At 42.3% G+C, this 16,024-nt stretch overlaps 1 protein-coding gene across 2 annotated transcripts; it reads left to right on the top strand.

The window, feature by feature from the left end:
* Positions 1–884: 884 nt before the first annotated feature.
* On the top strand, positions 885–15,640 carry zfp36l1b (zinc finger protein 36, C3H type-like 1b). 2 transcript variants are annotated; one of them, XM_046061017.1, is made up of 2 exons: positions 885–1,052; positions 11,718–15,640. In XM_046061017.1, the coding sequence occupies exons 1-2, from the start codon at positions 900–902 to the stop codon at positions 12,717–12,719; spliced, it is 1,155 nt and encodes a 384-aa protein (XP_045916973.1). In that variant the 5' UTR covers positions 885–899; the 3' UTR covers positions 12,720–15,640. The 2 variants fall into 2 exon arrangements, with proteins under 2 accessions (XP_045916973.1, XP_045916974.1); XM_046061018.1 differs by having other exon boundaries at positions 1,035–1,168.
* The last annotated feature ends 384 nt before the right edge of the window (positions 15,641–16,024 follow it).

Raw genomic sequence — 16,024 nt, 5'->3', positions numbered from 1 at the left:
ACATCTACACGTCAATACCGATTTATATTCATAGCGGCAAGTGCTATGTAGCTCCACATAGGGGACACAGGAAGTGACATATAACACCTTCATGCGGCGTTGGAACCGCGTAGGAAATTCACAGCCGCACCGGCAGAGCTCCAGAATATGCAACTCGGCCGGCTCACGCGCGGACGCGCTTACAAGTGCGAGGGCCCGCCCAACGCTGCTTGCAGCTTTAATTAGTGTTTGTTTTTGTTTGTTGTTGTTTTTCTCCTCCCCAAGCCCCCCTCGCTGTTCTATTGCAGGTTTCGTTGCTTTCTGCAATTGGTGTTTCCCTCTGATTTTCCCTGTTGTCCCCAACTTCCGTCCCCCTTCTCTTACAGGTCTTGTCCTTTCTCTGTGCTGTCTGTTTGTGCCCCCCCATCCCCGTGTCTGCCCCCTTGTCCGGCCGGTGACAAATCAATACATAATTAAATAAATAATAAAACAGACAAAGGATATTAATATATTAATATATTAATACTCTCTTGTTAAAGTAAAATCTGTCTGGCACAATATGGTATCCAGGTCATCATGGGGCGGCTGTTTCTGTTTTCTGTTTGAGCACTTAGACTCAGTGTATGAATGTGTGTGACTGGTGAATGCAGATGTAGTGTAAAAGCGCTTTGAGTGGTCGAAAAGACTAGAAAGGCGCTATACAAGTATGGAGCATTTACATTTGCATCATACTCTATACCATATAGAAAAGAAGAAATTACCATTTAAGTGCTTTATTTAATCGCCCCCCAGGCGATTCATAGCTATTTTATGTCTCTTTAGAGGAGAGCTATTCAACGTCTGTTTCAGTTGTGTTTATCAAAGACAGTATTGCTTCCCCCGCGACCCTGTACGCAGGATAAGCGGTTGACAATGGATGGATGGAGTATTGCTTCCAGAAGCAGGTGTGTACGGCGGTACCGCGTCATCGGAAACCCGCCCACCGCGCAGCCGCGACAGCTGAAAAGGAAGTGCGCAGCGCCGTTCCACGGCAGAGGGGGCTCTCCACGGGGCAGGGAAGACCTAATGCTGTAGTAAGTTAGCACATACAACCACCACCACCTCTAATTCTCTTTCTCTAACATTACCAACAAACATGTCAACGACTATTATTTCTTCTTTCTTCGAATACAGAGATGTCTCTAACAAGGTAAATGGCGCCGATCCGGGAGGAGCAGCCGACCGAGTTTATCTTTTCAAAAAAAAGCATGCTAACGTTAGCCTAGCCTATCCACTTTTCTTACTATAAGTTCTGATGGAAAGTTTTTGACGGTAGTAACTTGCACCCCCCAAGTTATTGTTGAGTAGTTATAGTACGTGTCTGATGGACTCGTCGACATGAAACTCGACTTAGCTTCTGTAAACCACTAGTCATTTAAAATAAGGGGCACAGTTAACGTCAGCGGTTTAGCGTGGGACTCCATAGCCAGTGTTTACCCTGTAAGTTAATGATGTTAGTTGACATGCATGCGGACGCCCTGCAGCTCCAGTAGCAGCAGCAGCTGGGTCAGTGTTTAAATGTTGCCCTGAACAGTCTGGAGTTTGTTAGCGCCAGCTGCATGTCTGGACTTTGTGTCACGGAAACTAGTTCAACATTGTTGTTATCCCAGGTAGGAAACTTTACCATACTAGCCGTCCCTTTTAATGTTAATTAGCTACACGTCCTCGTGAGTCTGATAAACTAAAGAGCTGTTGAAGCTCTAACTCAGTGGTTCTCAACCTTTATTGGGCCAGCGCCCCCCTATCCATTATATAGGTCCCTTACCGCCTCCCATCAAAAAAGATGTTTGCGATTTGACCTGAATATTTATATTTTTTTGTTGTGCAAAACATGGAAAATGTAACACAAAAGCCATGGGGAAAGTAATTATATTTAACTAAAGTGAATTTTCCTCCCAGAAACTGTGTGTGAAGCCAGATACTGTTTTCTTGGATGGGGCACTTAACAAGTGGTATGGGATCCTCCCCCAGAAGATTTTGAGCATTAAACACTTTCCTGCATTCTGGTGAATATTTGTCCTCCAATTTCTGCCTTTTCTGTACAAATTTATGGGGGAAATGTCAGGTGACAATTCAAAATATATAATTATAATAGAATATAATGTAGTGAGGCTTTCTCCTGTAGATCAACTTATTTAATATCATCCCTGCTGAGTCAACACACATGATTAAGTCTTACCACCTATTTTGTGGGGAAGTAACCTGTTTAAATGTTTGTGGCCCCTTTTCGTCTCAGTAATAAATTAATCTGTTTTAATTCAGTTATTGAAGCTCATCTGTTAATAACTTGTATCATAACTCAGTGATTCCCACAGAATGACTGTGTAACTGGCGCAGATACAGCATGCTAGCCTCGAAAACCCAGCTGTATTCTAACATTAACTTAGCTCTCCTTATTAGCTATGCTCCTTACATGCTTGCTAATAACTTTTAATAGCTGGGTCTCTGACATTGACAGAGTTGTGTTGGACAGATTTGTGCATCTGTGCTAAGGAGGGAGAGAGCGAGAGATCGAGGAACGGATGAGAGAGACCAGAGAGAGGATGTGCTGCGCGAAAACACACTGCCTGCAGCTCAAATACGATTTTAAATAGGCTTAGTGAAAAAATCGAAAATCAATATGTGGCGGTCAGCATTGATATTGTGACAGGCCACCACAAATAAATGAAGGTACGGGAAACACCGTAACTTATCTGCTCATGTTCAAAACTTTCTGCACATTCAGAATCTCTCCAACATATCGGAGTTCTCTGACATGTAAAGGAAGTAATGGGAGACTAACATCATTAGCCTATATAAAGAGAATTCATATTTTACGACATACCCTATACTGCATTATGTTACTGATTTTGCTGGAATTCTTAACAGACAAAACTGAATGAGACGACGAGGTGCTCATGCCGGGGGAAACGAAACTAACCGACAACACCTAGCTGTGATCAGACAGAAAGCTCACGAATAATTCCACACACGTTGACTTCAGCACCTCTGATAAAGTGCCGATTACGATCCCAACAGAGCAAGACGGGGCTTCAGTTTTTAACGTTACATTTTTATAGCTTACTGAAACTATAGTATATGTCCGCTTTGGCGCAAAATGTCTGCGACTCATGGTGCTTTCAGTCTCGCAGTGCGAGGTGGGTCCACATCACTCGCTGGTGTTGCAGCAAAGTTGCTTTCAGGGTGAGCCCGACAGCTGAATATCCCTCTTGTAAATGTGTAACCACTGCGACAACAAGACGTTCGCGGTGTGTTCCTCAAAGAAAGAAACACTTTTCCACCAAGAAAGAGAAAGCAGCTCAGCGCCCCCCCTTCCAAAATATTGCCTCCAGCGCCCCCCATCGTCCTTGGAATGCCCCCGTTGAGAAACACTACTCTAACATATGAGGCCGTGAGACTGACGGTCTTAAATCACAGCGGAGAAAGGTCTAGCTGTGGGTCAGTCAAATACGGAGTCTTAAAGAGCAACACAAGACTAGACACCTACTGTTGGACCACATTGTGTGGTTGTACTGTGGCCCAGTTTATAAATCGAAGTACCGTAAATCAGTTATACAGAAGTATCATTTGTGCAACATAAACATAGAATGAAATCTGCACCTTCTTCCTAAACTATGGGGTCAAACACTGATAAATGATACCTTTTTACCTTACAAAGTGATTTGTACAGTCTCAAAATATCGCTTGTACCAGGGTTCCCGTGGCTCCTAAAAGTCTGACAAGGTCTTAAAATAAAAAAAGGGAAATTAAGGTCATAAATTGTCTTAAAGTTGTCCTAAATTTGCTGTAGGTATTTGCAGGTTGTGTGTTAAAGGCTGCCTTGAAAGTTGTCTTGCACAGTGACCTACTGTAAAATGTCCAATCTGTGTATATGTTTGATTAACTATTAGACAATGCAAAACTCAACCATTTAATGTAAGTTTTGTTACCTTAACGTTACCTGCAGTAGTTGACGTCTGGTTGCATCAGATTTCATTATTGGCAGCCGTGGTTGCAAGATGTGGGCTTAATGGATTATAAAGTGATCTATAATTACAGACCATAAAAGCTTTCCAAACTTACTCTTTTCAATGTAATTTGTTTTCCTTAATGGGTTATCCATGTTAACCTCTCAGCCTAACTTTCACTTACCAGCCAAGATTCCATAGGCTAAGTCCTGCCTGGCATTGATTCCTTGCTACCTTTCATTCTAATGTAAATGCTCCGTATTTGTATAGTGCCTTTCTAGTCTTTTCGACTGTATGCAACGTTATTGCCGTTATTGTGTCAGTCTAAGATGCAAAGAACATTGTCGTCCGTTGTAAATTTGTGTGACCAGCAAAAACCGCGAACAATTCTACATTTAAACTTTATACTATACACATCAGCTAATGTGAAACTCGGAAAGAAACTCTGGCCGCTGCTGCCAGTGATGGTTTGACTCGTCGGGAAAAAGTGGCATTATATTACCCAGTAGTAAGTAGAGTAGCTAATATTACTTTTTTAAGGAGTATATGCTAAGTAACTAGTAGATAATAGCTATACACCTATTATTTCTGAGTAACTTGCCCAACACTGAGTTGACAATAAGAATTGGATAAATTGGGTATGTTTTGATTATTGCTTGTTATAGATGTAAATGTAAATGCTCCGTACTTGTATAGCGCCTTTCTAGTCTTTTCGACCACTCAAAGCGCTTTTACACTACATCTGCATTCACCAGTCACACACATTCATACACTGGCGGAATAGCCGCCAGGGGCAAATCGGGGTTCAGTATCTTGCCCAAAGACACTTCGACACGCAACCAGGGGGAGCCAGGGATTGAACCGCCGACCTTCCGATTAACGGCCAACCCGCTCTACCTCCTGAGCCACAGCCGCCCAAATAGGCTATAGGCTATCTAATGTTTACTTTGACGTTGTTGATTGATCAATCATATAGCGCAGTGGTTCCCAACCTTTTTTCCTTGGCGCCCCCGCTACTTTTATCTAAGAAAAGCTCAGCCCCCCCCAACAGCTGACAATTACTTACCAATAGGAACAAATAGTCAAATGACCCCTCCATGGCTCTGTGTAACTCAATGCCAGCTCTTGGTTGGCCTTCACAAACAGTCTCCTGGTTTTTTTTGTTTCTTGGTATTGTCTAATACCAAGAAAAGGGGTTTATAAGGTGTAATATTTACAAAATAGCCTACCTATAGGCCTACAGCTTGCACTAAGTGTTAGGGGCCGGACAGGTATAGTTGCACCTGCCAAAGTATATTTGGCAACCCACATTTTGTAGAGAAACGGTGAGGGAGAGGTCATCTGGTATTATGTCAACGGACATGCAGGAAATGTTACATTACGGAGCGATAGTGAACGCAAATGTCACTCACCTAACGTTAAGTTTCAATCCACATGCGGGGCACATTAAAACTGAATCACGGGTGAGTTTATTAAACACATCAACTATATGAAACTTACTGCTGATGGAGAAAATCAGCATACACATAACAGGCAGAGAGAGACAGAAAGAGGCAGAACAAGCTGGCGTGTTGCCGTGAGAGACCAGAGATGCAGGCTAGGTGTGTGTGAGTGTGGGGAGAAGAGCAGAGGAGTAGATTCAAGTAAATAACTATTATAAGGTGAAAAATTACCTACAATAACCTACTGTTAATACAAATAGCCTACAATATGCACCGCTACCGAGACCAACCTATACCAGCCGCCAGGAGGACAGCAGTCCAGTGAGCGGGTGTGTCGCAGTTCTGTCTGTTGGATCCGCGCCATCAGATCGTGGACTTTTGTGTCGCGATTTTGGTCTCTGTTTCAAAACCATTCAACCCTACTACTAAGTAGTCTGCCTACTATTTTCAGTGCGGAAAACTTTTGTATAAATTATCTAGTTATCTATCATGATTGTTTAAAAATGTGCAAACCAAAGTTTTTTTGACAGCCTCAAAACAGATAAAGCTTTGGGCACCCCCTGTCAACTCTGGCGCCCGTGAGGTAACCATGGCAATGGCTTCTGTGTAACTGGCACGATCCAGTGAGACTGTTGCGGTCCTTCTCGTCTCACGCACAGGCCCGTCTGCTGCCAGAGTCGAAATGTCAAACTTTTTCCTACAGTTTATCAATAGACAGAGACTGATCAGCTGTTTGATCAGAGTTTCCTGGAGAATATAACTGTTTCTTTAACAGTTAGGCTGCCAGGTCTTAAACAGGCGACAACCTCTGCTGCTGTCTCTTACTCAGTAAAAATAAAAACTTCTACTGAACTAATTTGAAAGTTAGTAGTTATATTATTTAGTTAGTTACATGTTGCACATTTTGCTGTTGACGTTTGGTAAAAAATTAATACAAAAGATTGTGAAAGCGCAGTGGATTAGACACTTGTCTTTGATTGCAACACATCCACAAAATAAGTTATTGTCATGGGTCCTGCTTAACCATCATGTTATAAATAGAGCCGCCGCCAGTTTCAGGGTGGTCTCAGTATATTTTCCGTCTTTTTTACCTTTTGCCAATCACATGCCTGAATAACCCAAACTCCAACTTTCAACTTTGTTGAAAATAACAAGATTAAACTTAATTTTCATGTTTAATCTTTAGCTAATGCTTTTATCCAAAGCGACTTAGAATTGCTAATTATGTCAGAGGTCGCATGCCTCTGGAGCAACTAGGTGTCTTGCTCAGGGACACGTTGGTAGATGTGTCACAGTGGGGGATTGAACCTGGGTCTCTCACACCAAAGGCAGGTATCTAATCCACTGCCCCATTACTACCCCGTGATTAAATGAGTTAGAGATCTATCCCAGAGATATGAGTGATAAATTATCGTAAACTTTGTCTTTACCTTCTGCCATTTATATTGTTATTTAGTGCTGGGCAACAATTGAAATTTTTACTTGCATGATTTTCTGCGATTAATTGCATAGTTATGTGCAAAAGTTGATAATGAATTCTAAAGTAGTATATTGAGCGCTTTAAAGTTAAATGTACAGCTATATACACAAGTGCAATAATGTGGTTTGCAAATACTTTTAACAAATAAGGTGCTTTTTAGCAGCAGTATTCCCTTTACACAGTAGCAGTAAAATATTTCTTGTAAATCTCAACGTTAATGTAATCAAATATAAAACCAAAGCTATTTGCCACTCCCAGTGCAGTTGCTTTTGTCTAGCTTGTTAAAACAAGTTAAGAGTCCAGAGCCACAATCAGAAAATCATAATAGGCTCCTTCTGAGCAACAGGTTAAATCTTTCCTTTTTCTGAACAGGTATCAGCAGAAACAGTCTGTGTTCAGTAACAAGTGTCCCTGTTAGTGAGGTGAAGTGGTCGGCTCACGCACACGCCCACCTGCTACCGAAATCGAATTTTCTTGCACTTATTGTACACAACACGCTGCACAAATCAATGGAAGAGACTGATCCTAGCTGAGTTTCCAGGATCTATTACTGTTTACTAAATAGGACATCAACAGGAGGGAATTAGCATGGCAGAGCATCCCCCGCTAAACTAGATGAAGGCCTATCTGGTAAAATTATGTAGCCTATAATTTTAACTTAAGTTAAATAGGCTACAGATGTGTAGTAAACAGAAGCCGTTGCCATGGTTACTATCCATAGAGCGCCTGTCGTTTACTTGCGGAGCGCTTGTTTCCTGTCGGATCACCAGAGCAACCCCGCGACTACATTGTGATTTTAAGAACGTTCCTGAGACATCTTCTCCGATACTAATCAGCATGCAGTGTGTAGCTATCCACTTTGCTATGGCATGGAAGTCTCTTGAGATTGAAATCTCTTTTCTGAGGGAGACCTGGCCAAGACGGAACACCAGTTACAAATTAAATAGAAATACAACATAGTCAAAACAAACAAGCATCACATAAGAAAGGGACTAAGCCAGGTCATGTGGTTATATTTCTCAGTTACATGGCATTTTAACATGGCATTATATTGTTAGGATTTTATCAATACATTTATTGATACTATACTACTGGTTCTGTTTATCTACACTCATATTGGTTTTTCATTACTAAATAATTGCCTTTTAAAAATGTTATTTAAGAAAGAATAAATTGAACAGTAATCAAATTTAATATATTATTATAACTAGCTGTTTTCAAAGCAGCAACAAAAGTAAAGTTTACAGCAGCAAAGTCACAATATAAAATCAGTATCTCACTGGAAACTGTTCGTCATTGTCCCAGCTATATATATATATATTTTTTTTTGTGTGCATGTCCAAAAATGAATGCTGTTGCTATTACAGTGTATGTTTATATAGACAGTTTGGCTTGTGTGTGCGTGTGTGTTGGTGGTGATATTGACCAATTGTTCTGGTTTATATGTTGGTTTGTGGTTTTTTTTTGTTTGTTTTTTTTTTGTTTGTTTTTTAAATACAGTCATGGTAATTTTATTCCTGTACGTACTATTTTAATCCTTTTATTTTCTTTAGGTGTGACATTAAGATGTAAAATAGCCTTTTGGCTAATTCTGGCACACTATACATTTATTTAGGTTATATTATGTGTTATTATAGTGCATTGTCCCTGTTAAATAAACCTGAAATAAATAACTAAATAGAACATAAATAAGTTGTAGACATAGGGGTGTAACGGTACATGTATTCGTACCGGACCGTTTCGGTACAGGACTTTCGGAACAGTGCACATGTGCACCGAATGCAGTCTTTAACGTCCTATATTAGGCTTGTTTTGTGTGTGGAACATGCTTAAATTCTGAGTTTCCGCACGGACATATTAAGTGGCGGGCCGCTTTAGCCCAGCCTCTCGCCTAAGTAGTGACTTAAGCATCACGGCCAGTGCAGAGAAGCCAGAGCTTTAAGACTTTCCCTTAATATGTCCCTTATGTTGGTGGACAATTCGATAAGACAAAAGCAGTGGGCCGACATTTCTCAGTAGTGATGGCGTGGGTATGTTTCTGGCAACACGTCAAAGTTGCTAACTCATTAATGGTCACTGCAACAAGGGGTAAAAAAACAAACAAACGAGCACATGCCTTTTGGGATTTAAACAGACTTTAGACTTAGGAAAGCTTTTTTATTTTTTTTAAATCTGAGCAGGCCTTCAAGCTGGGATTGATAATGCTCATAGACGGAATAAAAGAACAACAAGAATGCTGCACTGTGTGTGTGTGTGTGTGTGTGTATATGTATGTGTGTGTGTGTGTGTGTGTGTGTGTATATATATGTATGTATGTATGTATGTATGTATGTATGTAAAAAATGTGGTATTGTTTTGAGAATATTTAGTGGACAACTTGGTGGTAGTTTCAGTAGTATTTTATTAGTGTAGTAGTATATTTCTTATTATTTTTTTTATTTTATATTATGTGTAATTTGAAAGTTTAAGTTTAGAAAGAAGACATAAAGTCCACCTCCTCCTCTCCCTCCCTGCTACTCTATGTAGGGGTCTGCAGCTGGTGGTGAGCATTTAGCTTAATGAACAATGTGATAGGAATTATCACTCCCAAGCTGTGTCTCTTTGTTTGTCAGACCACTATTTAGTCCTGCGAATAACATGTTGCCTGGCTTCAGTCTCGTCCATCGCCCTGGTGCATAACAATAAATAGTAAGAGAAAATGAAACTAAAACCATATAAAGCAGGTACTGCAAGTCAAGATGTATAATAGAAACAGAACAGGTATAAAGGAAAATATAAAAGAATATTATAAAAAGATATACAACATATATACAATAACTGTTTAAACTGTACAGTCCAAAATATTGACCAAGGGATGTGCAGAAGTTCAGTTTGAAGTGTAGGGAATATGTGCATATGTTATCCCACACTTACACAAGACAAACGTCGATGAAAGTTGCATCCACCTAATGCGTATCAGCTATAATTCAGTGCATGGGTAAACTGACTGGGGTTATTATTTTGTTCTCCCAGTCTTGGATGCTAAACTGCAGTGCCTCTCTCTACCCTGGCAGAGTTTAAAGACAAACTGCTGGAGAACGTCAGCAGTGCACATCCAAAGCAGGGAGTCATCACCTGGACCAACCTGCTGAGACAGGTTTTGTTCTGCTGGCTGGTTGAACTCAATGCTGCCTCCCATGACTATGATACTGTACATTTTGGTGTATTCTAGCCAAACAAAACGTACCATGTATCATGGCAAACCTCTGACAAGGATGTGTGTTTATAAAACATGTCAGAGTACAAAACTGGCTAAAATCCTCACACTGACTATTTTAAGCCTGGGAGTCAAGCATATTATTATCTTTCTGGGCCAAATGACTCCAATCTCATCCAATGTTCCACAGGTGTCCTGTGTAAGTGTGGGAGGAGAGCAGTTATGGGAACACGCCATAACAATGATCTCCCAACGTTACGTTTTACTGGCCCCGGGCCATCGGGTCACCATAATTCCATCCATCCATCTTCATCCGCTTACCTGGGATCGGGTTGCGGGGGGAGCAGCTCCAGCAGGGAACCCCAAACTTCTCTTCCGAGCCACGTTAACCAGCTCTTACTGGGGGATCCCAAGGCATTCCCAGGCCAGTGTGGAGATATAATCTCTCCACATAGTCCTGGGTCTTCCCTGAGGCCTCCTCCCAGCCCATTATTGTCGAGCCCTTATGGATGGATGGATAGTTAGGTAGTTAGATAGGATTGTTCAGCCTGAGAGATTGAGAGGAGAGGGAAAGAGGCGTGTGAGTAGCCATTTCCTGTGACCTAACTATTTATAATACATTTTTTAATTTAAAATTAAATTTACAAAGGAAAGTTTTAAGTACAGGTTTTTTAATTTCATGAAAAATTCCACCAAAACATAATAAATGTAGTTGTTACACTACTACACCACCATTACATTTTTCCTGTCACGCACCCCCAGGGGTGTGGGCACCACATTTTGGGAATCGCTGACCTACAGTAATGGCCGTAGTTATGGTCAACTTGATCTGATCCTCGCTCATTTCACTCCACCTGTGTGTTTGCGGAGCTCTGCTGAGAGAGGAGGGGAGGGGCTGCAGAGTGATGGCTCACTCGTCCTATTGGCTTCTTCCGCATAATAATCAGTGTTGATTGCTATTACTCGTGACTTGTAAACCAGTCAGCTAGCACTGTGGGCAGGACATTTCTCCAGCCCACAGAGTGGTGAGGACAGACGGAGAGAGGCGGCATCAGAACCAAACGAGTATTTTCTATTCATATTTATTCATTTATATCTGTTATTAAAATGAAGATGCAGATTATTGGAAACATGCTAAATACCGACCGCAATAATCGCAAGGCCAATTATTGGTCGACCCTTAATTTCTGCTTACCAAATCTGGTTCTTGTGAAATTATGGTTCTGATTTAAGGAACCAAAGTGTTATTATATTAAGTAATTTGTTATAAATGACTTGGTGTCAAAGATACTTGTCATGCCCCATCGAAGACCACGGTTTTAATTTTGATTTTAGTGTGTGTGTGATTAAAAATGACTGGTAATGTAAACATTAGGTCCAAACTAAAAATCATATTTGTTTTTATTAATTTGGAACAATTTCCAGCCCAACACTAGGTTTCACTTCCAAATTATGCTTGGGATGTTTTCGACTCCGACATATTGCTAATTGCCCATGAGTCATTTGGGGTGTAAAATGGTTGCACTGCCCAGAAAGTCTTGATGAACACAGCGCACACGAGCTATTCACATCACCAGGATGAGATGGTGTGCTTGGTGAACAGAGTTTTCTAATACACATTTTTCTGATTACAGAGCAATAAAATGTTGAACTACAGCAACAACAGCAGTCTTAGTGGACCTCAGCTGACGTCTGTGCCATGCTCCAGTGCCAGCTACTCTTCCTGTGTCCCCGCTGGGTCATTGCTTGACAGGAAGGTGGTGGGGGCCCCCTCTGCTGGAGGCCTGTTCCAACGGCGTCATTCAGTCAGCCTCCCCAGTGCAAAGTTTAGCCAGAACCAGTTTGATAACAGCCTTAAAACGGACCCGTTAATAGCACTGGGCAGCAACAAGGAGAACCATTTCCGTGAGCGCTCCTTCTCAGAGCTGGGGGACCGTCTGCGGCCCGGCAGTCAGGCATGTGTGGGTGGAAGCGGCCAGGACAACTCAAGCCGCTATAAGACAGAACTGTGCCGGCCTTTTGAGGAGAACGGCACCTGTAACTACGGCGATAAGTGCCAGTTTGCCCACGGCATGCACGAGCTGCGCAACATGAGCCGCCACCCGAAGTACAAGACTGAGCTGTGCCGCACCTTCCACACCATTGGCTTCTGCCCGTATGGCCCCCGCTGCCACTTTATCCACAATGCGGAAGAGCGCCGTGGGCCCCCTCCCCTCGCTGCCTTCAACAAGAGGGAGCGCACCCGGCTGCAGCACAGCTTCAGCTTCGCTGGCTTCCCCAGCCCCGGCGGCCTGCAAGACTGCCCTACCTCCGTCACACCTCCACCCATGTTCTCCACCAAAGGCCTGATGAAGTGGCAAAGCAACCCCTTTACCTACTCCAGCCAGGAACTTGCCTGCCTCTTCAGCGCCAGCTTGGGGCCCCCACCTGAGCCTCAGAGTCCGGCCCAACCTTCCCCTATGTCCCCCTGTTTTTTCCAGCCCACTTTAGAGAGTCCCCCAAATCTCCCAGACTCCCTGTCTGATCAGGAGGGCTACCAGAGCAGCCTGGGCAGCCACAGCGGCTCAGAGTCCCCCCTCCTGGATGCCTCCCGCCGCCTCCCCATCTTCAGCAGGCTCTCAGTCTCTGATGAATAAGGTGTCTGCGTCCCTGGGCTGAGATGGGAGGAGGGGGGGGGTTCCACGAGAGGAAGAGGGAGACTTCACCTCCACCGCCTTCTCCTATCAACTCTGTTCACAGGATTGTTGTAGCCAGTGAGTCACCTCAGAACACCAGACGCCTTGTCTTTTAGGGACCCCCACCCACACAAAATCCAGATCAAGTCTTTTCAGTATGATGAACAGTTGGTAAACCAGAATATTATTCATATGCAGGCCCCACAGTGGTGGCCTGCATGTGAAAGAATGTGAAATGTAGCTCCGATCACATGATAGAGTAGTTGAATATGACTGATTCTGTCAGATTTAGAAAAGTGCCTTGAGATGACTCTTGTGAAGCCAACAGTAAGCCAAGACTTTTTCCAGCTTCCTGTTTCTTACAGGCTGCTTTCCATCAGTCATGCTGCAGTGCTGCAGATGTGTGTCTTGTTTTGATGGAGGCCAGTTATCATTCTATTTGCTGCTAAGAGACTTTATTTTTGGGGTTTGAATGCACACAGGAATTAAAATGACCTCTGAAGTTGAGTTACAGGGTCACTTCACCCAGACTACTTTCTTTCACATACCTATTGTGGCGTTTATGTTTTAGCCATGCAGATAATTTGGGTCTCTGAGATTTCTGCCTCTATCAATACAGCGGCGTTAGGTCTGCCTATAGCATTAGAGTTAGGTGTAATAAAGTTTGGTCCAGGTCAGGCTTCTGAATAGTCCATAGAGCCTCAGGAGTGTTCACACTGAGCTCTGTGGGGTGATGAGGAGCTGGGACTGTGCCAGCAGTCTGCAGCTTCCTGGTGCTTGTTGGTCATCTGGGTCTTTAGATTGAAGGGTTTGGTCTTTACACGGCAGAAGCTCGTCTGACCTTTCTGACTCCCATAGATGAGTTTTCTGTGTGAAGTGACATCTCTGCTGTAAGAAATTAAAGTCTCCTGTTGATTCTACCATGTTCAATGTTAAGATTATGATGTTAATAATTATTATTGTCTAGTTAATTTCCCAAAGCCTTCAGAGTAAGGGCTTTGGCTGTCACTGATTATTTATCAATGTATTTATTGCTGATCTTAAGCTTTTTTATTTTGTTTTTCTGGTTAATTAAACAATAGAATATATATTTTCTTTTTGTTAAATTATGATCCACCATATTAGATTGTGCGGAGCTGTTTAATTATTTTTTTTTCCACAGTTTTAATATATTATACTGGAGTGAAATTTTTTTTGTAACCCTTGGTCTATTTTGAAAGTGAGTCTTAATTCAAATAACTTAAAACAAAATGTTTAGTATTTTATTCATGGCATGCTCATGCCCACATGTTGGACTGTGAGTCCTGAATTCACAAAATCATTGCCCCACTACAGCTGCCATAAACAACAAGTTCAGATGCTGAAAAAAGCTAATACAGTTCATGAACAGAGGCGGTGTCCAAAAAGTCAAACAAATCACTTTTCCTAACCACTTTTCCTTGACCTTGATGGAAAACATCGAGAGGTCAAGGAAAGATGTGGAGAATCCATAAGGACTTAGAAGAGGATGGCGGTTCTAAGAGAATGTGACTGCTCTTTTCTAGGCGAAGTAATTATGTGACAGCGAATGTTACTGATGTGACCTGCCGTGATGAAACTACAATGTTCTGAATATGGACTACAAAAAGTGCATCTTTGACACTGCGCCCCCGTTTTGTTTTAATGCAGGCCATCTAAAGGTGGAAAACACAGTGGAAAATATTACTTCATAACCAAGATAGCAAAAAGGCAGATGAGGTACCAGTTACTAAATAATGGACAGCGCTGTCACATTGAGAATGCTTGCTCACACTCACCCTCCTGCCCAACCATAGGCCTGTTTATCAACATGAATCCAAAGAGCGAAAGCATTGAGGCTCCTTTCCTTAGCTTTTAGAGTATTTGAACAGCTCTCATCATGGCTGCCACTGAAACACTTCTGGGTCACTTTACTCAGGAACCTTCCTAAGCGAAAAAGACTTTTTGGACGCAGCCAGAGTGAGTACAATCGGTGCAGATGGTGCAGCTGTAACAGGGTTCTTTCCACTGGCTGTTTGTGCTGCGGCGGCCAGAGACGATGACGTGGGACTGAGAGTTGCTGGAACGACACTCGCTGTGAATGAATGTAAATTTATTGGGACTTTAATTAGTTTTGAAATTGCACTAAAATATTTGGGAAGATTGTTTTTGTGTTCAGAGAATCCATTTAGTGGTTTTAGACCTCCATCCTTCAATTTTGTCACTGGAGAACAATCCCTAACACAGCATCTGCAGAAATATTGACAGCACAATATTCTGAAGTGATGTGATTAATATTGATCTAATGAATTTGAATCAATTAACAGTTTCAGCCTTCGTTTAGGGTCCCTGTTTACAGCTCCCATCTGCACCTTACAAAACGTCAGCTGTTCAGATGGAAATGCTGCCCATTAGTGTAGCATAGCATCCTGTGTTCAGGGCGCCCATCCTGCTGCAGTTCAGACAATCAACATCTTCAGTTATGTAGAATGTAAAGCAGCTCTGGAGCAGTCTGTCCTCATCAGTGTCTTTCACTGGGAGGAGTCCTCATGAGCATCAAGGTCACTGCATCAGTTTTACTCAAGTTTTACTTACAAATGCATAATAAAAACGATAGAAATGATGCCTCATATCTGTTTCAGAGTCACACACAGATGTACTAGCACTTTGAGTTATGATGATGATGAGAAGACCCCCCCCAATAAGTGCCTATAAATACATTCCATGTTTCTCAAATGTTGTGCCTTCATATTTCTGTATGACTGAGCAGATGGAGATCAAGATTGTGAATGAATGCGTTCTCAGCAGATGTGCTTTTACTGCAGTAATGACTTATTTTGTAATGGCACATTGCAGTTAAAACCAATAAATGTATTTGTATTGAATGTGTGAGCGTACTACTGATTGTCCAACCTTTTTGGCTGGTGACCCGACTGGTCTGCTGTGTGTCTCAGATTTCGACCTTAAAGCTTGTGCAGACTACACAACTTTCAGCGTCGGCAGATGGCCGTGGCGTTCACACTACACAACTTGTCATCTTGTGACGGGAGTCTTGAAATCTTTGTGGTGTTCACACTACATGACTGATCAGAAGAAGAATCTGGGTGAAAAGAATGAATTAGCACACGCAGGTAGCAGGGATCGTCTGAGCTACAAAGAGCTGGAGGTGAGTAAAAAGTGTTTTGCAGTGAAAAACTAGCTGCCTGCTCTGCCTGCTGTCATTGGCTGTATGTGGATGTTGAGTCAGCGGACTCTTCCAGATATTTGGC

Source organism: Micropterus dolomieu, linkage group LG10 (genome assembly GCF_021292245.1).
Source record: "Micropterus dolomieu isolate WLL.071019.BEF.003 ecotype Adirondacks linkage group LG10, ASM2129224v1, whole genome shotgun sequence".
NCBI classification, from domain to species: Eukaryota; Metazoa; Chordata; class Actinopteri; order Centrarchiformes; family Centrarchidae; genus Micropterus; species Micropterus dolomieu.
The sequence above is the reverse complement of the archived record's forward strand: the minus strand, read 5'-3'. Positions and strand labels throughout refer to the sequence as shown.